Source organism: Mobula birostris, chromosome 13 (genome assembly GCF_030028105.1).
Source record: "Mobula birostris isolate sMobBir1 chromosome 13, sMobBir1.hap1, whole genome shotgun sequence".
Taxonomy (NCBI): domain Eukaryota; kingdom Metazoa; phylum Chordata; class Chondrichthyes; order Myliobatiformes; family Myliobatidae; genus Mobula; species Mobula birostris.
This window is the reverse complement of record NC_092382.1, coordinates 9,502,448-9,524,704: the sequence shown is the minus strand read 5'-3', so window position 1 is coordinate 9,524,704 and position 22,257 is coordinate 9,502,448. Positions and strand designations below refer to the sequence as shown.

The 22,257-nt window shown below is 47.3% G+C and overlaps 3 protein-coding genes across 3 annotated transcripts in view; 1 reads left to right on the top strand and 2 right to left on the bottom strand.

Moving 5' to 3' along the window:
• LOC140208329 (uncharacterized) overlaps positions 1–22,257 on the bottom strand; it is a 330,302-nt gene that overhangs the window by 218,112 nt on the left and 89,933 nt on the right. The window lies entirely within an intron of this gene.
• Positions 1–22,257, top strand: part of LOC140208336 (uncharacterized) — an 87,877-nt gene that overhangs the window by 20,145 nt on the left and 45,475 nt on the right. The window lies entirely within an intron of this gene.
• Positions 4,572–18,245, bottom strand: LOC140208333 (NACHT, LRR and PYD domains-containing protein 3-like). Its single transcript, XM_072276929.1, is given in 9 exon segments — positions 4,572–5,193; positions 5,358–5,649; positions 5,652–5,851; positions 6,006–6,092; positions 7,253–8,987; positions 15,867–15,932; positions 16,018–16,189; positions 17,118–17,284; positions 18,185–18,245. Coding segments are annotated over 9 exon segments (2,868 nt in total). The 3' UTR covers positions 4,572–5,105.

Here is a 22,257-nt window from a genome sequence, read left to right as displayed (position 1 = left end):
AAAAGCCCACAACTGGAAGAGAACCACGACTGAAGATAAGGGAACAGCAGCAAGTGACCCAGCCCGAGGACTGAGAGCACCAACTGGAGAGAACCCTTCTGACTCAGGGTTTCCATTGATTCAGTCCGGAGCAAGTTTGGTGAGTCTCATTTACTCAAACACTGGTCCTTTAGACATTACATATCTATACAAGGTAAGGTAGGGAATAGTTATGGTGAGACTGAATGTGCCCAGAAATACCAGTTATGCCTCTGTCAGACCCAGTTACAATCACTCCAGGTCTGGTAATGTACTGTCAGTATCCCAGCTCTTTAATCTCACTCACATTCCCTCAGTGTTTGCTCATTTGAAGAACTTGCATCTTCTGAAGTAGCTTTTGGTCTGCTCTGAGTGTGGAGAGGGAAAGAGGGGTGTTTATATTACTATCTGGCAAAAAGAAGTAATTGTTTGAAATTACTTGCTGCAAACTGACTCCCCATACCCTGTACATTCTCAACCAGATTATTGACATAGATGACAAGTAGCAATGGGTGTAACCCTGGGGAACTCCACGAGGCACGGGCCTGGACTCCAATAACCAGCCTCCCATCATCACCATCTGCTTCCTACCATCTAGCTGTTCCCAGACTCTGGGCTCTGTGACAAACACAATGTTAGCAGCAAGATTAGATGGAGATTAATATAAAGGGAGATTTGTTGCTTCCTGAAAGCTGTCTGATGCAACGGACCAGATCCTCCCTTGCTTCCAACTTAATCTGCCCTTGGACCACTCCTCCCGGGTCACACTGTGTCTGATAACCCACACATAGAACCATAGAACCATAGAAACTACAGCACAGAAACAGGCCCTTTGGCCCTTCTTGGCTGTGCTGAACCATTTTCTGCCTAGTCCCACTGACCTGCACACGGACCATATCCCTCCATACACCTCCCATCCATGTATCTGTCCAACTTATTCTTAAATGTTAAAAAAGAACCCGCATTTACCACCTCGTCTGGCAACTCATTCCATACTCCCACCACTCTCTGTGTGAAGAAGCCCGCCCTAATGTTCCCTTTAAACTTTTCCCCCCTCACCCTTAACCCATGTCCTCTGGTTGTTTTCTCCCCTTGCCTCAGTGGAAAAAGCCTGCTTGCATTCACTCTATCTATACCCATCATAATTTTATACACCTCTATCAAATCTCCCCTCATTCTTCTACGCTCCAGGGAATAAAGTCCTAACCTATTCAACCTTTCTCTCTAACTGAGTTTCTCAAGTCCCGGCAACATCCTTGTAAACCTTCTCTGCACTCTTTCAACCTTATTTATATCCTTCCTGTAATGTGGTGACCAAAACTGAACACAATACTCCAGATTCGGCCTCACCAATGCCTTATACAACCTCATCATAACATTCCAGCTCTTATACTCAATACCGGCTGGAAAGTCGGGGCCAACAGGATCGCCACCCCACTAGAGTGGCTCATGTAGACCCCGCCCTGCCACTCCAGGAGCCGAGCAAACTCGTCTCCCGGGATGGTATGGGTTTCCTGCAGGAAACTCACCGCATATCCCCCATCCCTGAGGACTGAGAGATTGTTATATCTGCGAAGAGGACCCCTGCTACCGTTTACATTTAGGTTCTCCATGGTAGGTTTCATGTCGGGAGCACAGTAGCTCTCGGCACCAGTACCCATCCCGCTGAGAGCAGTGGCTCCCTCAATCACAGTATCCTGAAGAAAACTGAGAATAGTTTTTGCTTTCCGGGCCTGACTGGTACCATCGCCACCCTGTGACCCACCATCTCCCGAAGGAGCGAGGCTGCTTCTCCCTCTGATGCCCCCTACCAGGTCATCCATGAAGGATTTCAGCTGCCGCCTGTCATTCTCCGATACAACATTCCTCTTCCCCTTCCGTCTGAGGATGACTCGCAGGGACTTCACCAGCCTCGGCATGCTAGACCAGCGAAACGAGGCTAGTTTGGGCCGATGCTTTGCACCCTCAGAGGTGAGAATGATCTCTCTGATTTCCTCCACAGGTATCAATGGGGATTTCTCAGAAGGGGTGACGATGTCCAATGTTTCGCTATCAAAGGAGTCTCCCTCCAACCCCTCACTGCAGATAGATCCCCTATCTTTCTCCTCCTGTGTTCTAATAGATGGCTCCACTTGTAACCCACACTGCGCAGCGGCTACCTCACTCATACCTGCCCGCTCCACCGTCGCATCAGTCTTATCCACAGTTACGACAATGGAGGGATAATCCCCAGGGACTCCCTGCAGTTTATTAATTGATGGGGTCGGCATGCAGAGTATATCACCCTCCCCAGGAAACAGGTATGAAGAGGACCTCAGTACCTCGGTTCCAAGGGATTCACCAGCAGCCTGATGCTGAGAATGAGAGAGCTTGGTCTCCTCTCCGGTCATATTATTCAATACACTTGCCTCTATGGAGGCGCCTACTACTGAGTCCTGGGTGGAGGGCTCCAGGGCTGTCTCATTTGTGCAAACAGGGCTATCACAAGCTTTCTGCACAAGCACACCATCTACCCCAGGACTGGTGGCTACATCTGGGGACTCAGGTTTAGAACCAACCTCCGCCCGGATTCCCACCCCTTCCAGGGACTCCGCCACATCTATGTTCCCTGCCCTCTTGGGGGAACATTCGCTTCTCCTCTTCACGCCAGAGGAGCACACAGGTTCACGATTCACCGATGGGGCGGGACTCGCCACTTCCATCGCCCCGTCAACCTGCGCACTTCCCTGAGCCTCCTGCTCCATTTCAGAGCAAATGGGTGTGAGCTCTGCGGTCTCGGGGGCCGACTTCTTAGGGTGTTCGGAATTCTTCCTCGCTTTCTTGCTCCGCACAGGCTCCACCCTGCCCCTCGCCTGAATCTCCCTGCACGTAGTCTCAAGGTCTCCCGCCTGAACCACGGGGGCAGGAGCAGGGACTGAAACAGAAGTAGGAGTAGAAACATGGACAGGGGCCGGGGCAGGGACAGGGACAGGAGCTGGTGCAGGCGCAGGAATAAGATCAAGGACAGAGGTAGCTGGGACACTGGTGCCCGAAGTGGGCTCCCTAGGGTTTCGAATGTTAGGACAGACCCTCTGACAGTGCCCCACCTCCCTGTCCGCATGGCACCGTGGGTGCTCGGAGCTCCAATACATCTGATAGTCTGCCCTCTAGAGCTGGACAGTAAACCGGCCCTCAACGTCGTCCTCCCTTTCCAGCTGCATGAATATCTGACGCCGGTGAGAGATTATGGTACGGAGGGTGCGTTTCTTAAATTTGCGTCTGATGGCAGTTATCCCTGACCTTACTTGTCGCAGGTGGGCTCTTGGGGGAAGCAGGTCCTCGTTGGGGATGAAAGCTTAACGTGACCGAGGCCGATGCGTTGCGTGGGAGCTGTCACCTGCTCCATCTGTAGAAAGATGTTTTCCACCGTGATCCCCCCACTGAGAGCCCGATGCACCAACTCATCATTCCCCAAATAAAACACTGCCTCCCCGAACGCTTTCCCGGTGGCGAAAATGCGATCTTTCCCCATGCCCCCCTCCCCCCCGCCCAGTTCCTCCATGGCCTGCACACACTATTCCAGAGTAGCTCCAGGACGCAAAATACATTGCACCCCGCGTTTTACATTCACCGACCGAAACAGGGTGCTGTCCGAGGCTGGAGAGGCAGCCGCCTTTGCATAACTCCCCGAAGGTCTGCGACTCCCTGGGGACCGGTCCGGCACATAGTTGGCACTATGTCCGAATCGAGAAATATACGCCGGTGCCGGTAATCAAGTCCTGCAGTGAGGAGAGTATCTGGCTCGGGAAAAAAAAAAATTTGCACTCGACAGTACCTTACTGGCTTGGCGCCAGAAGTTCCAACAGCAGGAAAGGCTCCGTCGGTTCTGCAGAACTTCCAGGCCATGAGAGTTCGAGACATCTCAAGATATGGTTCAGCTCCTACACTGAACGAGAATCACGGCGATGAAGGTGGAAGGACGTTGTCCCGCTGTTAGTGGGGGAATAACGGCGTTTTTCTCTGGTTTTTAAAGCGAATCGGCTTCCTGGCGAGTTGCCAGCGGCCACAGCTGAGTGCTACGCAGTTAGCAGCCGTCAACAAATCCAGTCCAAACTGGCAGAAAATCTTCAAACGAGGCATCCACACTAAAACAGCACTTGTCTAAGAGACATTTCGAACCACCTCTAATGCATCTCACGACCTTAATACAGCAGTTTTTCCTCGATTTCTCCCAGCTGAATCACAGTAGCTCCTCACCCTGTCTGACCCCGGGACTGTGTGATGGGTTGGTGTGGAGGGAGCTTCACTCTGTGTCTGACCCCGTGTGTCAAGTCCGACCTCCCTCAGCCTGGAGCTGAGACGCTACTGTGTCAGTGTGAGGAGATCCGACCCACTGTTGCAGTGCACAGGGTGCGGGGGGCAGCAAACCGCAAATAAAACTCAAGTCCGACACCAAGACAGGAAGTTACAGCGGTTTATGGATTTCATCATGACAAATGTAAATTAAACAATGTGTGAGCTTCTGACGTGCGGGGACAAATAAGCTGCTCCCGATTCACTCACAGTCACACACAATTAACTGACCGACCGACGAGAACCAGCGACGGTTTGAATAATCAGTCCCGTTTCTCTCCATCACTCTGCATCGATGATTCTAAAACCACACTTCAGGGCCGTGTCCGAGATCGCTGCAGATCCAGGGTCATTGCCGAGTGATCTGTCAATTTAACAGACTGCCAAATGCACCGTCCTCAGCAAATGGAACAAAATGATTCTCTCTGGGGATAATATCACCCCGGGACACCGGTGTCCCAGACTGAGCCCTGGCCACACCGGTTTCCTCCTGTCTGTGTAAATACCCAGGGTCTCAAGTAGGGGAGTCTCGAACACGAACATCAGGCTGAACCAGCGCCGCTGGACAGCAGGCGGAAATACGTCACTGCTCCGAACGTCACAAGGCGCGAGACTGGAGCCAGTTCTGTTAGAAGCGTTGGAAATTAAACCCCGAGTGCGACCATTAAAGGTAAGTGCGGGAGTTAAAGGGGAGGGCGGAGAATCGGCCAAAATGTCCCCATCCCGCGGGCGGGGATGTTCACACACTCAGATGTTCACAGATCCACTATCAGTCCGGTTCTGGGTTCCTGCAGAGATTTCAGTTCCTTCCTCCCGGTCCTACTGAAATCATTCGCCAACAGCCTGAAACAGATGGGAGAATAAAGATGAAATAAACAGTTTACACAACAGTGTCAGTAACAGGGGACTGGGGTTAATGTTTCAACAACACTCACAGACAAATATCACCAGAAAACCCGCGGATCCGCTGATATTTTATCACTTTGAACATTAACACAAACACTCACCCGATCCGCTCCAGACTCGGGAGGGTCAGTATGAGGCCGCGGAGAGCGGGGACAGATCGGTCTGTCAGTGAGTTCCAATCCAGGTTCAGCTCCGTCAGTGATGTGTTTGTACTGAGAGCGGAGACGAGATCCTCGGCAACAGAATCTGTGAGACCGACATTGTTCAGCCTGGAGATGAGAGAGAGTGAGGGTGAAGGACACAGAGAGACAGGAGACGGTACAAATCCACAGTGTTTATCAGTAACACAATTATTGATCACATTAATGTTCAGTGTCAAACACCCAGTGACTGTAAACACAATCTCCCACAGTCTGGTACTTACCCCAGTTTCTGTATTTTACACTCCGGGTTCCTCAGAGCCGCAGACACCAGTTTCACTCCTGAATCTCCCAGTTTATTATCACTCAGGTACAGCTCCGTCAGTGATGGTTTGGCACTGAGAGCGGAGGCGAGATCCTCGACACCAGAATCTGTGAGACCGACATCCCACAGCCTGGAGATGAGAGACAGTGAGGGTGAAGGACACAGAGAGACAGGAGACGGTACAAATCCCAGTGTTTATCAGTAACACTATTACTGATCACATTAATGTTCAGTGTCAGACACCCAGTGACTGTAAACACAATCTCCCACAGTCTGGTACTTACCACAGTTTCTGTATTTTACACTCCGGGTTCCTCAGAGCTGCAGACACCAGTTTCACTCCTGAATCTCCCAGTTTATTACCACTCAGTCTAAACACAAACAGACAAATTGATGAACAAAGTGATTCAAACTGTGGGTCTGAGGGAATTTCTCTCACTCGGATATTTCAGGAAACATTAAACCCTTCAGTAAATCACTGATCGGAGTTCCCATCACTGTCAATGTCCCTCACTGCCCAGCTCCAGGGTATTCACTGAATGTCAGTAATTTAGTCTGTCGGTGTGACCCTGGTTAGAAAAGTGTTACTGATGTGAGAGGGTCAGGAGGGGCAGGGTTGAATGATGGGACAGAAGTTCCACAGTGAGGAAGATCTGTAATTGGGAAAGTGTCGATGGGAGATGGTGGAAGTGACCCCATCTGAGGAAAAGAGATGGGAAAACAGATCCCACAGGAGGAAGGGGGATGGGGAAGAGAGGTCCCACAGGAGGGAGGGGAACGGGGAAGAGAGATCCCACAGCTGGGAGTGGGATGGGGAAGAGAGATCCCACAGGATCAAGGAGAATGGGGAAGAGAGTTCCCACAGGAGGAAGGGGGATGGGAAAGAGAGCTCCCACAGAAGGAAGAGGATGGGGAAGAGAGATCCCACAGGACGAATGGTAGATCGCTTGTGAGCGGAAGGTCTGAATGAGGCCCATAATTGCTAGAGGACATGACCATTGGGTGGTGGTGGGGTTAGTGAGCACATTCACACACGTGGAAGGGCAGAGGGAGGACAATCTCACAAAGGAAATTCTCTCCCTCTGGCTGGGACAGTCCACTAACGGTCTCTTGTCCCTCAGCGGGAAGGCGTTGTAAAACTGGGACAGTCCAGTGATGGTCTCCTGTCCCTCACCGGGAGGGGTTGTGATTCGCTGACCCACCTGCTGCAGTCAGTGTCGGTCTGGGTGTTGGTAACAGTGAGAAGGAACATTGTCAATGGACGTGTCACAGGCAGCGAGAAACACGGCCATTTCTGTGATTTACTACCATTAAACCAATGGCCGTTGTTCACTGATCTGATGAAGTCTCCAACATCCCTTCACAAGGAACCACAGAACCCTCCTGTCCTTGGGGATTTACTGATCGATACCCTGGGCATTTGTCACAATTCTTTACTCTCTGGTTTACTACAGTCATACCCAATCCCTTTACATTGAAACAAAACAATGGGACAATTTCACTGTTCAGAGTGAGAGATAAATCAAGTTACCTCAACTCCTGGCACTTGTGCAGCCCGGGTCCCAGCCGCTGGATTCCTTCACACTGAATGTGACAGTTCTCCAGGTCGAGGTGTTTTATTGTATCACAGAGTCCGATGACATGAGACAGGACCGCGCAGTCAATTGGGGTCAGTGTCATTCCACTGAGTGAAAGTGTTTCCACAGATCCCAGTGCGGCCTGAGCCAGTCCACGATTCTGAGACTCAAACAGGTAGTGCAATGTGTTCAGGAGGCTCCTTTTACCAGCTTCACTCGTCTTTCCACTCTGACGTTTAACCTCCTCCTTCACCCAGTCAATCACCCGGCAGGTTGTTTGATGAGAAAAAGAACCCAGAAACTTCTCCAGGCTCCGAGCTGTCATTGGGGAGGAGAGACCAGCAACAAAACGGAGAAATACCTCAAATCGCCCATCTCTCATGGTGTGGGCTTCAGTGAGGAAATTCAAGATATCGATGGCATGTGGATTCAGGAATTGTGCGACTGCAGCCACAAACTCTTGGATGGTGAGGTGTGGGAATGTGTACACCACGCTCCGGGCAGAATCCTCTCTCACCAAAAGCTCCATCAGGAACCCGGACAGGAACTGGGAAGGCTGCAGATTGTAGTTGCTCAAATCTCCATCTGTAAACACAATCTTCCTCTCGGACACTCCTCTGAAGGCCATCTGACCAACCCTGAGAAACACATCACGGGGGTTCTCAATCTCACGGCCGTGGTTTTTCAGGATGTTGTAAATATAGTAGGAGTACAGTTGGGTGATGGTCTTGGGAACTCGCTGCGGGTCCCTGACTCTTTGTGTGAAGAAGGGGCCCAGTGCCAGAGCGAGGATCCAGCAGTAGGAGGGGTTGTAGCTCATGGTGTACAGGATCTCGTTCTCCTTCACGTGTTTGAAAACAGCTTCTGCCACCGTCCGATCTTCAAAATGCCTGATGAAATACTCCTTCCGTTCCTCACCAACAAATCCCAGGATTTCAGCCCAGACACTTATTTCAGCCTTTTCCAGTAAATGTAATGCAATGGGACGGGTGGTCACCAGCACTGAACACCCTGGGAGCAGCTTGCCCTGGATTAAACTGTACACAATGTCAGACACTTCACACCACCACTCGGGATCTGGGCACTGGTGCTTGGGTTCTGTATCTCTACGACTGTCAGCAAAATCGATTCTGTGTTTGAATTCATCCAAACCATCGAATATAAACAGCAATCCCTTTGGGTTCTTCCAGACCTCTCTCAGGATATTCCCAAAGTAAGGATACTGATCCAGAATCAGTTCCCTCAGGTTTATTCTGCAGTTAAATGAGTTTAAGTTGCGGAATTTGAAACTGAAGACAAACTGGAATTGTTGGTATATTTTCCCCGTGGCCCAGTCATAAACAATCTTTTGTACCATTGTTGTTTTCCCAATTCCCGGGACTCCGGCCACTGCTGCCGAACTCCCAGATTTGGATTTACTCTGGGAAAAGCTGCTGTGGAATAACATATCCATCCGGATTTTTTCCAGCTCTCCGCAGAGATGATTTTCTCTCCACTCCTGATGGTCTCTGCCTCTTGCCAGCAGCTCATGTTCCACCATTGTCCGATCTCGCATCGTGGAAGTGACCGTGAGCTCAGCGTATCGATCAACCAGCTGGAAAACCTTCACCTTCTCCGTCATCAGGATGGTGTTCACTCTCAGTGTTTCAGTTTGTGCCCGTAGAGTCTCCTTGTGCTTCTGTTGAACATCTTCCATGGGAACAGACAGTAGACAAACTGTCAGATGCCTCAACTCAGAACTCAGCATTTAAGCACACAAGAGTTAGCTCAAAGCTACTGCATTAACTGGATTCATCAATAGATTTTCGTACAGTGAAGCAAATTCGATTAACAGACCCCAAAATGGAAGGAGAGACATGTTCTAAATAAACAGCAGATCATCAGATTTCCACATTAATTGTGCTGTGAAGGTGAGTATTTCCCTGGTAGTTTCTTGACCCCCGACTGTCCCGTACTGGAGATCGTCCCACTAGTACCACAGCTATCAATGTTCCTGTGGAAGAACTTTGAAAGCCCAGTGTTGATGTGGCGTATGGGAACAGAGAAAAGGATAGTGGGCATTCTGTCAAAAGAACAGGTCGGGGAATCACAGCTCCCCCCTCCCCTCCCACTGTCACTGATTCAAAATACCAAGAAGTATCTTTGTTGATCAGCATGTGTACTGTGGGTGGGTGATTGGGGGAGAAAATATCAACGTCTTGTTCAGGAGATTGAGACAGTCAGCATTTTGACACAGACGCAAACAGTTTCCCCACTCCATCATCACAGATGCTGCTCAGCTCACTGAGTTCCTCCAGAAAGTGGTTTGAGTCTGGTGTCTCTTACAGAGTATGTGTTGCAAATACTCAACAGATTTAAGATTCAATATACAAAAATGTAAAAGAGAAATAAATAATTGTTATTCTGGATCTGATGTAGCATAAAAACTCAGATAAAGAAAGCAACGGAAAACACAATAAATATAAATACAAACGATACAAGAGTCACTCTGACCTCGGGTGGTTGTGACAGAATATTTTAAAATAGTGCTGGTGGTGGGGTGGGATTGTTAGTTGTGGAGGGGTGGTTTAGTCATTGGAAGTGTTGATCAGTCTTACTGCTTGAGGAAGTAACTGATTGGATACACTGGATCCTAGACTTCCTGACTGGGAGACCTCAGTCAGTCCGGATTGGAAGCAGCATCTCCAACACCTTAACACTGAGCACGGGGGCCCCCAGGGTCGTGTGCTCAGTCCACTGCTGTTTACTCTGCTGACCCACGACTGTGCTGCAACACACAGCTCGAACCACATCGTCAAGTTCGCTTATGACACGACCGTGGTGGGTCTCATCAGCAAGAACGATGAGTCAGCATACAGAGAGGAGGTGCAGCGGCTAACGGACCAGCGCAGAGCCAACAACCTGACTCTGAACGTGCACAAAACAAAACATTGTTGTTGACTTCAGGAGGACACGGAACGACCACTCTCCGTTGAGCATCGGCGACATCCTCGTAGAGATCGTTAAGAGCACCAAATTTCTTGGTGCTCACCTGGCGGAGAATCTCACCTGGTCCCTCAACACTAGCTCCACAGCAAAGAAAGCCCAAAGCGTGTCTACTTTCTGCGAAGGCTGTGAAAAGTCCATCTCCCACCCCCCATCCTCACCACATTCTACAGAGGTTGTATTGAGAGCATCCTGAGCAGCTGCATCACTGCCTGGTTCGGAAATTGCACCGTCTGGGATCGCAAGACTCTGCAGCGGATAGTGAGGTCAGCTGAGAAGATCATCGGGGTCTCTCTTCCTGCCATTACGGACACTTACACCACACGCTGTATCCGTAAAGCTGACAGCATTATGAAGGACCCCACACATCCATCATACAAACTCTTCTCCCTCCTGCCATCTGGAAAAAGGCACCGAAGCATTCGGGCTCTCACGACCAGACTATATAACAGTTTCTTCCCCCAAGCCATCAGACTCCTCAATACCCGGAACCTGGACCGACACCAACGTGCTTCCCTCTACTGTGCCTACTGTCTTGTTTATTATATATTGTAATGCCTGCACTGTTTTGTGCACTTTATGCAGTCCTGTGTATGTCTGTAGTCTAGTGTAGTTTTGTGTTGTTTTTTTTTTACGTAGTTCAGTGTAGTTTTTGTATTGGTCATGTACACCATGGTCCCGAAAAACGTTGTCTTGTTTTTACTGTGTACTGTACCAGCAGTCGTGGTCGAAATGACAATAAAAAGTGACTTGACTTAATTTTGAGTCTGGTGGTCCTGCTGTGGATGATACGTCACTTCCTCCCTCATGGGAGAGGGGCAAACAGCCCACAGGCAGGATAGGTGGGATCCTTCCTGATGCTGCTGGCCCTTTTCCGGAGCCCTCCTGTATATACGTCCCTGATGGAAGGTAGTCTGGGGGTGCTGGTGATGCGTTTGGCGGTTTTGACTACCCTACCCGTTGTAGACCCTTCCAGTCCGCCACAGTTATGCAGCATATTGACCTGCCCTCTGCAGCACAGCTGTAGGAGGACGTGAGTGTAGATGTGAGTACAGGTCAGACAACGTCTGTGGAAAGCGGAGAAAGAGGAGATGCTACTGGTCTATGACTTGAAGTACAAGTTTGAAAACCATGCCGATTACAGGTCGGGTGGTGAAGAAGAGAGCAGAGACCGATGAATTGCGGTAGCAGGTGTTACAGGATTTCAGCCGTCACGGGACCTGCATAGAACACAGAACAACACAGGAATATGCCCTTCGGCTCACAACGTTGGTGCCAGCATGATGCCACGTTAACCTCGGATGTTTAAACATTCTCCTTATTGAGATAACAGTCCGCACTATTGTTCCTTTCTCCAAGTCTTGCTGCAATCGCATTGCTTCCTCAGCACCTCCTACCCCTTCACCTATCTTTGTATCATCCGTAAACTTGGCCACAAAGCCATCAATTCCATTATCTAAATCATTGACAAACAATGTGAAAAGTAGCGGCGCCAATACTGACCCTGAGGAAAACCACCAGTCACCGGCAGACAAACTGAAAAGATTCCCTTTATTCTCACTCCCTGCCTCCTACCCACCGGCCATGGCTCTATCCATGCCAGTAACTTTCCCTGCAGCACCATCAGATTTTATCTTGTTAAGCAGCCTCATGTATGGCAACACATCAAACGCCTTCTGAAAATCCAAGTAAATGACATCCACTGCCTCGCCTTTGTCCACCCTGCTTGGAAAATACTCAATGAACTCTAGAAAATTAGTAAAGCAAGATTTTCCTTAATATAAACTATGCTGACTTTGACTTATGTTATCACTAGGCTCCAAATACATGGAAACCTGAACATTAATAATTGAATTGAATTGACTTTATTTCTTACATCCTTCACATACATGAGGAATAAAAATCTATATGTTACGTCTCCATATAAATGTGCAATGTGCAATCATAGTAATTTAAAATTTATAGGCTCTAACAGTTTCCCAATCACTTAGGTTAGGCTAACTGGCCTATAATTTCACAAACAAGAGAATATCTGCAGATTCTGGAAATCCAAGCAACACACGTAAAATGCTTGAGTAACTCAGCAGGGCAGGCAGTGTCTGTGGAACAGTTGATGTTTCGGGCCGAGATCCTTCGGCAGGACTGGAGACAAAAAGCTGAGGAGTAGATTTGAAAGATGAGGGAGCGGATGGAGAGAGAAATGCCAGGAGATAGATGAAACTTGGAGGGGGAGGGATGAAGCAAAGAGCTAGGATGTTGATTCTTGATAGAGACAGAAGGCCCTGGAAGAAAGATAAAGGTGCAGGGGGTGCACCAGAAGGAAGCAATGGACAAGCAAGGAGATAGCATGAAGAAAGTACAAGGACATGGGGAACGGTGAAGGCGGAGGGGAAGCTTTACTGGATGTTTGATAAATCGATATTCGTGCCATCAGGTTGGAGGCTACTCAAACGGAATATAAGCTGTTGTTCCTCCAACCTGAGTGTGGCCTTATTCCGACTTTGCAGGAGGCCATGGACTGACGTATCGGAAATAAAATGGCAGGCCACTGGGAGAGCGTAGATACTCAGCGAAACGGTTTTCCAATCTACGTCGGGTCTCACTGCTATACAGGAGGCCATACCGAGATCATCTACACCTCCATCTGGTGCTCTCTCCCCCCATTTTTTCCATTCTTCCATGGCCTTCGGTCTCTTTCACTAACCAACTTCCTAGCTCGATGCTCATCCCTCCCGCTCCAAGTTTCACCTATCACCTGACGTTTCTCTCTCCCCTCCCGCCTTCCACCTTTCAAACCTACTCCTCAGCGTTATCTCTCCAGTCCCACCGAAAGTTCTCGGCCCGAAACGTCGACTGTACTTTCTCCATGGAGGCTGCCTGGTCTGCTGAGGTTCTGCATCATTTTCTGTCTGTTGGCCTATAATTTTTTTTTTTGCCTTCATCCCTTCTTTATGCTTTTCTGTTGCTTTTGTTACATTTTAAAAGCTTCCCAATCAATTAACTTCCCACTCACTTTTCCTAGATTACATTGCATTTCTTTTTTCTTTTATGCAGTCCCTCGCTGCCTCCTAAGGGTTCATTTACATTAATCTCCCTGATAAGATCTGATCTCACAGTGTGTGAGGACCCTGTCAGGGACATGTGGGGTCTCACAGTGTGTGAGGACCCTTCCAGGGGTGTGTGGGGTCTCACAGTGTGTCAGGATCCTAACAGGGTGTGTGGGGATCTCACAGTGTGTCAGGACCCTATCAGGGGTGTCTGGGGTCTCACAGTGTGTCAGGATCCTAACAGGGTGTGTGGGGATCTCACAGTGTGTCAGGACCCTGTCAGGGGTGTCTGGGGTCTCACAGTGTGTCAGGACTCTATCAGAAGTGTGTGGGGTCTCACAGTGGGTCAGGACCCTTCCAGGGGTGTGTGGGGTCTCACAGTGTGTCAGGATCCTAACAGGGTGTGTGGGGATCTCCCAGTGTGTCAGGACGCTGTCAGTGGTTTTGGGGGTCTCACAGTCTGTCAGGCGTGTGTGGGGTCTCACAGTGTGTTAGGACGCTGTCAGGTATGTGTGGGGTCTCCATTCAATGTATTCGCTGTGCTAGGAAGCGCAGGAAAACTGATTGTGGACATATTTACCTTAGAGTATGTGACAATGGTATAAATGATGTTCTTCAATAATCAGCGAGTCTATCTGTTTCCTATTCAGAAATGAGTGTGGGAATTTCACTGTCGTGTCTGTTCCCTCGGCAAGCAATATGAGGAATGGTGACGAACAAGCTTGTAGCGATTTACTAAACCCATGGTGCAGGGAAACTGAGGGGTTTCATTGACCGGATGTGGTCTGGAATAGCATTAACAGAGGTGAAGGCGAAGTGAGTAGTTTGGAAACTTCCTGATTCGTCTAACTCTGGTCCTATATTTAAATTATCATCTTCGGGATTTGTTCTTGTAAATGAAAGAGACTGAACCAGGGTTCTGGCCGAGATTCCTTATATTTCTGTTAAGAGTTTAGAATAATCAGATAAAACATGGGCTGATGCAATATTAGTAAGTTTTGTGATATCTGTCTTTCCTACACTCTCTCCTCTGTTCAATGTCCAGTTGAGTGATCCAACTCAGTCTGCGATGATGACGCCTTACAATCTCTGAGCCCATGCACTGCCCCGGGCTCCATATTTACAGACATGATGGGTTTATGGATGTAGTGAGCTTCCCATCCAGACGGTCACAATTTAACTAACTGCAATATTATTTATAGATATTTTCAGTCCTTTGCACGATCCCACAACTCTCGGTTTCCCTGTCCAAATTCCCATCTCTCACCCTTCCACAGTGTCCATCACACAACGCCGGCAGACAGGAATTTCAGCTTCTGTGGACTGAGCTGAGGAATATGTCCCCCAATCTCACCCTCTCTAACACTGTAGCAGAGTTTGCACTAGGGAGTGCAGATGTGAACACAGCAGTGTTCATATGCTGCTCTGTGGTTGAACAGACCGGTTGGGATGTTACCTGCTTTTCTAATTAAAGTGATGCTATTATTACTATTCTGTGACTGGAACTTCAGTGGACGCCCAACTCTAAGAAAAGATAGTCCACAGGAACTGGGGGAGTTTAGAAAAAAGTCAACGATGAGGCTGTTCAGGAGGGGACAGTGGCTGGAAAGAGAAGGTTTTGATTTTCTGGTGTGAAGAAATATAAGTTTATTTTTTCATTCTCCAGATCACACCCTTCTCCACGCAGACACCTGTGGAGAGATCTGTAGTTGCAGACCCTAGAGTGTTGTGACCGCTTTCCTCAAACTCGCCAGCTCTCTGCTTCTTTTCTCAAAGTGTCCTTTGAAAACTCTCCCTCTAGCAAACATATTTCCCTGTGTCTCACTGTGTTCTCTGTCACAGTGCCAACAATTTACCAGGTCAGATCCTTGTGGCTCAACTACTTAACCGCCCTCCACAAATTACAACCATTGGTGGAAACAGAGGTTAAGTTTCAACTTTATAAACTCTGCTTCGGCTACATCTGGGCCATTCCGTACCGTTCCAATCGTCCCTCTACCGGAGGGATGTTCAGGCTTTAGAGAGGGAGCAGAAGAGGTTCACCAGGATGCTGCCTGGTTCAGAGAGCATGTGCTATCATCAGAGGCTGGATAAAATTAGATTATTTTCTCTGGATCATCAGAGGCTGAGGGATCTGACACAGATTGACATTTTTATGAGAGGCTTAGACAGAGTGGACAGAGATAATCAGTCTCCTGGTGTTGAAATGTCTATTACTAGAGGGCATGCAGTGAAGGTGAGAGGGGGTTGGTTTAAGGGGGATGTGAGGGATAGTTTTTTTTTTAAAATCAGAGTCGTGGATGCCTGGAACGCACTGCCTGGTAAGGCGGCAGAGGCAGATTCTCAGAGGCTTTTAAGAGACTTGTGGAGAGACACATGGATGTAAAAAGATGGAGGCATATGGACATGGTGTGGGAAGGAGAGATTAGAGTTTGGGCATGTTTGATTTACTTCTGAGCTGGTTCGGCACAGTATGATATGCCTAATGGCTTATTCCCGTGTTATACTCTGCGATGTTCAATGCACGTTCACTTACCTTTCAACTCCCTGAGAACCGTCAGCAAACCCTGAGTGGGATTTGATCGATGGGAGGGTTCACAACCTGTTTGAAGTTAAACAAATTGAGGAAGTGATAGTAGTGTTCTGTGTTCAATCTAAATTTAAATTAATCTCTGATATTATCTCACCATATTCCTGTATTTCTTTCAGTATTTTGTCCAACTTTGGGACACCAATCCGCATTTTCACAAAGGTTTCCCACATCACCCTCCGGGCGCGGGAGCCTTTCTCCATCACCAGGCTCAGGAGGAGTTTAGAACTGTCCGCCCGCTCTCCCTTATCAGCGAGATCAGAGATTTTCTGTGAAGAGTAACAGTGAACATATTGGAGACTGACAGATTCACACAGAGAATTAGAAGTAAATGATGTGCTCTGTAACGGGATCACACTGAGCAGTCACCCGGATGGGTGCTGATCCTGTCTGGACACGGACTGTACATTCTGAGTGCAGAGCACACGGAGGAACATTCACCGTGAACCTGGTCCACCAGTCAATGAGATCCTGGCTGGTCTGTGACCGCTTCATTGACGTGGCTCCAAATCGAAAAAGAATTCCTCACCGGATTTGACGATGGAAACAGAAATCAGAAAATCAGAAAAAAAGAATCACAGTTAAAAAGAAAACAGGAGAGTTTTTATAACGGTGAGCAGTTGCAGAGAAGATGCAGAAAAGGATGATGTGATTCATCTGCTCAGTCCGCCAGTGTCCAACATGACAGCGGATTGCCGGCTGACACCTAATACCTTTCCTTTGCCTTTTCCGGTGGGGTTTTATTCAGTGATTAAACATTACAACATGACAGTATACCCCGATCCACACTGTTTGCAGTTACAGATTGTAACACAATCATCTCCACCCAGAACAGAACACACTCCAGCTCCTGCGGCAAGCACTGATGATGCCCCGGTTCTCACTGACATCCTGCCGTCACGCTGCACGGTCTTCCCAAACCGAAACCTCCTGTTATAATTCTATTTAATACTGTAATCCCACAGAACTGTTACCTGCTCAACTCACTCTGAACACTGAGCAGCCACCCACCAGTCTGTGGGGTCTTTTCACACCATTCTATCACCGGTTCAGAGTCACATGTTTGTGATTGTATGTACAGCATTTATTCCCCAGTTGTTCTTTTATCTAATTTAATATCCGATGAGTCAGAGTTCCGACACCACCTATCAGTCCTGTGATGTGTGAAAATTCAAACCCATTCTCCCTCCCACTCACCCGATGTTCCTCTCCACTGAACTGATTCTCGGCCGTTAACGCCAGGCTCACTCCGTGCACCCCTCCTTCCATCGCCTGCTCCAGCCTGTCCCGGTAGAAATCCGTCAACTGCAGCAGCTGGAAATCGTTCCAGCCTGCCAGGAGCTCGGTGATCACTGAGCTCGGACATGTGAAGGAAAATGGGGAAACAGTTGAATAAATTACCAACGTCCCACTAGACAGCAACTTTCTCTCAGAAAACTAAAATTGGTGCATGAGGTCATGGAACACAATCCGAGATGTATATGGTGCGGGGTGGGGGAGACAGGCGTGGGACTGGGGATGAGGAGAATGGATGTGGCCTGGAGGTTTGAGCATCGGGGGTGTAGGAGGGGGTTTAGTTCAATCTGTTGAACTTTCTTGGTCCCAGGATTATATCTCCCTGTTTGGAAAGGACTGTGTTTATTGCTGAGAATATGTTCACCCATCACCATCACTCTCCTGGTACTGCCCATCACCACCACTTTGCTCTGTGTTACTGTCTGCCCGCCTGGCCATTCCCTTCCTCGGCAAATCTCTGGTATATCTTGCAAAATGCTGGAGGTACTCAGCATGTCAGGCAGCATCTATGGAGGAGAATAAACGATCAACATTTCGGGTCAAGGCCCTTCATTTGGACTGGAAATGAAGGGGACAAAAATTCCAGATATTGCCACATTACTTTCTATTCCTTGTGGTCTTGATCCAAAACATGAAATATTTATCCTCTCCATGGATGCTGCCTGACCTGATGAGTTCTGCCCATCTTTTGTGTGTCTTTGTGTTGCCCGAAACTTTCAGCATCTGCAGAATGTCTTGTTTTCTGGAGTAACTCGCTATTTTAATGTCCATCACAATCTGTTAGAGGAGCAGGAGCAGACGGTAAATGTACTCCTTCCACGTGTGACTGTGTTTCCCCAGAGATGTTAACTCTCTCTCTCATCTCCCTGCTCAGTTTTCACAAATATTTTGTGAATTACCAATATTGAATTAAACTCAGATGCAGAAAGAGGAGAGTATTTATAAAGTAAAATAATTCGCCATCATACCCGTGTTCCTTCCCGATGTTGACGTCACTGGAACACCTCCACTGCTCGATCCTTGACCCATTTTGAGGACAGGTGCGATCAGATTTTGCTGCTCTGTAATAAAAAGAAAATAACAGGAGGGTCAAAAATTAACTGGGGTTTAAAGAAGAACATTATTTTGTTTTTAAACGGAGGCAAACACTTCAAAGCAACTTGGGACTGTCCACTAAAGCCTCGACATGTCCTGATCCATCTGCGCCCATCTTTCCACAGTCACACAATGTCCATTTCGACTCTCTCCATGGATTGTACACCGGGCCAGGATTCTCCAGGGTATCTACTCGCCTTATTGCAGGCAAATCCCTTTCAGGGAGCAATCTTGTGTCCTGGACCAGAAGTGATGTGTCAACAGAATGTCAAGGTAGGTTGAGCAGACAGCGCCCACTGTTTTGGACCTCCTACCACTGGTGGCGCTGTGGACCAATGTTACAGCAGTGTGGGTGAAACATTTCTGCTGACCAATGGGACATCTCTTCCTCTCATCACTGAATTATACAGATTTCTCAGTCACATCTGATTCTCACCGTCTCCTTTCAGTTTAACATCGCCTGGTATTAACACCTATAGCAATATATGATTTGATTCTACATAGAAACACTCTGACATCCCTAACAATGCAATCCCACCCACAGCATCACGACATCTTGTGCTAAACCGTTACAGTTTCTCTGGCATGAATTTAAGACCATAATTATCACTTGAACTCTGATCAAGATTTCTTTGAGCATATCACCTGTTTTTTTTTATCAGATAGTTATATGGCATCTTGTTAAACACAATGCAGGCGCCATATATCCAAAACTGCATTTGGCAAAAAATCTTAAAAAAAAATAAAACAAAATGCTGTAATTATTCAACAAGACAGAGAGTGTGTTAATATTTCAGGAGGAAGACCCTTATCAGAACTGAACCTCTCTGTAGGAGCCATGTATCTGTTCTCTATCTGCATTGTATTTTGCGTTGTGTATTTATGATGTTTTTATGCTAACTAGTCACATCAGTTGGGGTTTGGTAAACAGTTACATATTTGTGCTGTGTTCCATGCGGTACACAGCTGGGAACTGACCGATCTCATATCTTTTATTATGATCCATTCAAATACGCTGAACTGACACTTGGCGACACTTCAGTTCCATTGCTTCGCGATTGTATGTTTGCTAATTGCTAATAAAGGATCGGTTACATACCACTGTTATTGCCAATACTGAAAGAAGAAGTGGTACATGCTATGAAGAAAATGTGAAAGGAGAAATCATCGGGACCAGATAACGTTCTGGTTGAACTGTATGAAGCGGTGGAAGATTTTGGTGCAGAGAAATTAACAACCTTATTGAATAGAATATACAACAGTGGCAAAGTATCAGAAGATCTTTTAAAGACAATGTTCATTGCACTGCCAAAGAAACCAGGTGCAACAGAGTGTGGACATCACAGAACAATTAGTTTAATGAGCCACCTCACAAAAATTCTACTTAGAATCATCATGCTCAGAATAAGAAACAAAATTAAACCAGAGATCAGTGAAGAACAGTGCAGATTTGTTGAAGGCAAGGGAACATCAAACACCACTTATACTCTCAGGAATATTATCGAAAGATCAATAGAAGTACAACAAGACCTATACTTCTGTTTCATTGACTACACAAAAGCCTTTCACACAGTGAAACACTAGGGCATCATGAAAATGCTGAAATATATTAATATCGACGGAAAAAATCTAAGAATAATCAGGAATCTCTACTGGCACAAAATGCAGCCATACAGATAGACAACAAGATTGGTGAATATCAGCCAATAAAGCGAGGAGTCAGACAGGGTTGTGTTCTATCACCAGACCTGTTCTCCCTGTACAGTGAAAACATCATGAGAATCATACAAGACCTACCTGGAATAAGCATAGGAGGATACAATATCAACAACCTCCGCTCAGTACTGATAGCAAACAGTGAAGTAAATTTACAGAAACTAGTATCTACCATCAACACAGAGAGCGAAAGACTTGGCCTAACCTGAAAGAAAAAGAAAACTGAGGTAATGGTAATATCAAAGAAACCTGATATCCCAAACTGTAGGATCGTATTGGGAAATAAAATCCTGAAACAAATTCACAACTTCAATTACCTTGGATCATGGGTAACATCTGATGGCAAATGCGAAACAGACATAAAAGCAAGAATAGCAAAGGCAAGAACAGCAATTACAGAAAGGAGAAACATCCTAACAAACAAGAAAATAACGATTGACATCCGCCTTAGAACTGTCAGCTGCTGCATTCCTCCTATATTAGACAATAGACAATAGGTGCAGGAGTGGGCCATTCGGCCCTTTGAGCCAGCACCGCCATTCACTGTGATCATGGCTGATCATCCACTATCAGTATCCAGTTCCTGCCTTATCCCCATAACCTTTGATTCCGCTACCTTTAAGAGCTCTATCCATCTCTTTTCTGAAAGAATCTAGAGACTTGGCCTCCACAGCCTTCTGGGTCAGAGCATTCCATATATCCACCACTCCCTGGGTGAAAATGTTTGTCCTCAACTCCGTTCTAAATGGCCTACCCTAATTCTTAAACTGTGGCCTCTGGTTCTGGACTCACCCATCAGCGGGAACATGCTTCCTGCCTCCAGCGTGTCCAATCCCTTAATAATCTTATATGTTTCAATAAGATCTCCTCTCAGGCTTCTAAATTCCAGAGTATACAGGCCCAGTCGCTCCAATCTTTCGACATCTGACAGTCCCGCCATCCCAGAAATTAACCTTGTGAACCTACGCTGCACTCCCTCAATAGCAAGAATGTCCTTGCTCAAATTTGGAGACCAAAACTGCACACAGTACTCCAGGTGTGGTCTCACCAGGGCCCTGTACAGCTGCAGAAGGACCTCTTTGCTCTTATACTCAATTCCCCTTGTTATCAAGGCCAGCATGCCATTAGCTTTCTTCACTGCCTGCTGTACCTGCATGCTTACTTTCAGTGACTGATGAACAAGGACACCTAGATCTCATTGTACTTCCCCTTTTCCTAGCTTGATTCCATTTAGATAATAATCTGCCTTCCTGTTCTACCACCAAAGTGGATAACCTCACATATATCCACATTAAACTGCATCTGCCATGCATCTGTCCAATCACCCAGCCTGTCCAAGTCACCCTGCATTCTCATAACATCCTCCTCACATTTCACACTGCCACCCAGCTTTGTGTCATCAGCAAATTTGCTAATGTTATTTTTAATTCCCTCAACTAAATGATTAATATATATATAGTAAACAGCTGCGGTCCCAGCACTGAACCCTACGGTACCCCACTGGTCACCACCTACCATTCCGAAAGGGACCCATTAATCGCTACTCTTTGTTTCCTGTCAGCCAGCCAATTTTCAATCCATGTCAGTACTCTGCCCCTAATACCATGTGCCCTAATTTTGCCTACTAATCTCCTATGTGGGACTTTATCAAAGGCTTTCTGAAAATCCAGGTACACTACATCCAGTGGCTCTCCCTTCTGCATTTTCATAGTTACATCCTCAAAAAATTCCACAAGATTAGTCAAACACGATTTCCCTTCATAAATCCATGCTGACTCGGACCAATCCTGTTACTGCTATCCAGATGTGTCGCAATTTCATCTTTTATAATTGACTCCAGCATCTTTCCCACCACCAACATCAGGCTGACTGGTCTATAATTCCCTGTTTTCTGTCCTCCTCCCTTCTTGAAGAGAGGGACAAAATTAGCCACCCTCCAATCCACAGGAACTGATCCTGAATCTATATAACATTGGAAAATGATTACCAATACGTCCACGATTTCTAAAGCCACCTCCTTAAGTACCCTGGGATGCAGACCATCAGGTCCCGGGGACTTATCAGCCTTCAGACCCAACAGCCTATCCGACACCATTTCCTGCCTAATATAAATTTCCTTCAATTCATCCATTACCCTAGGTCCTTTGGCCACTATTACATCTGGGAGATTGTTTGTGTCTTCCCTAGTGAAGACAGATCCAAAGTACCTGTTCAACTCGTCTGTCATTTC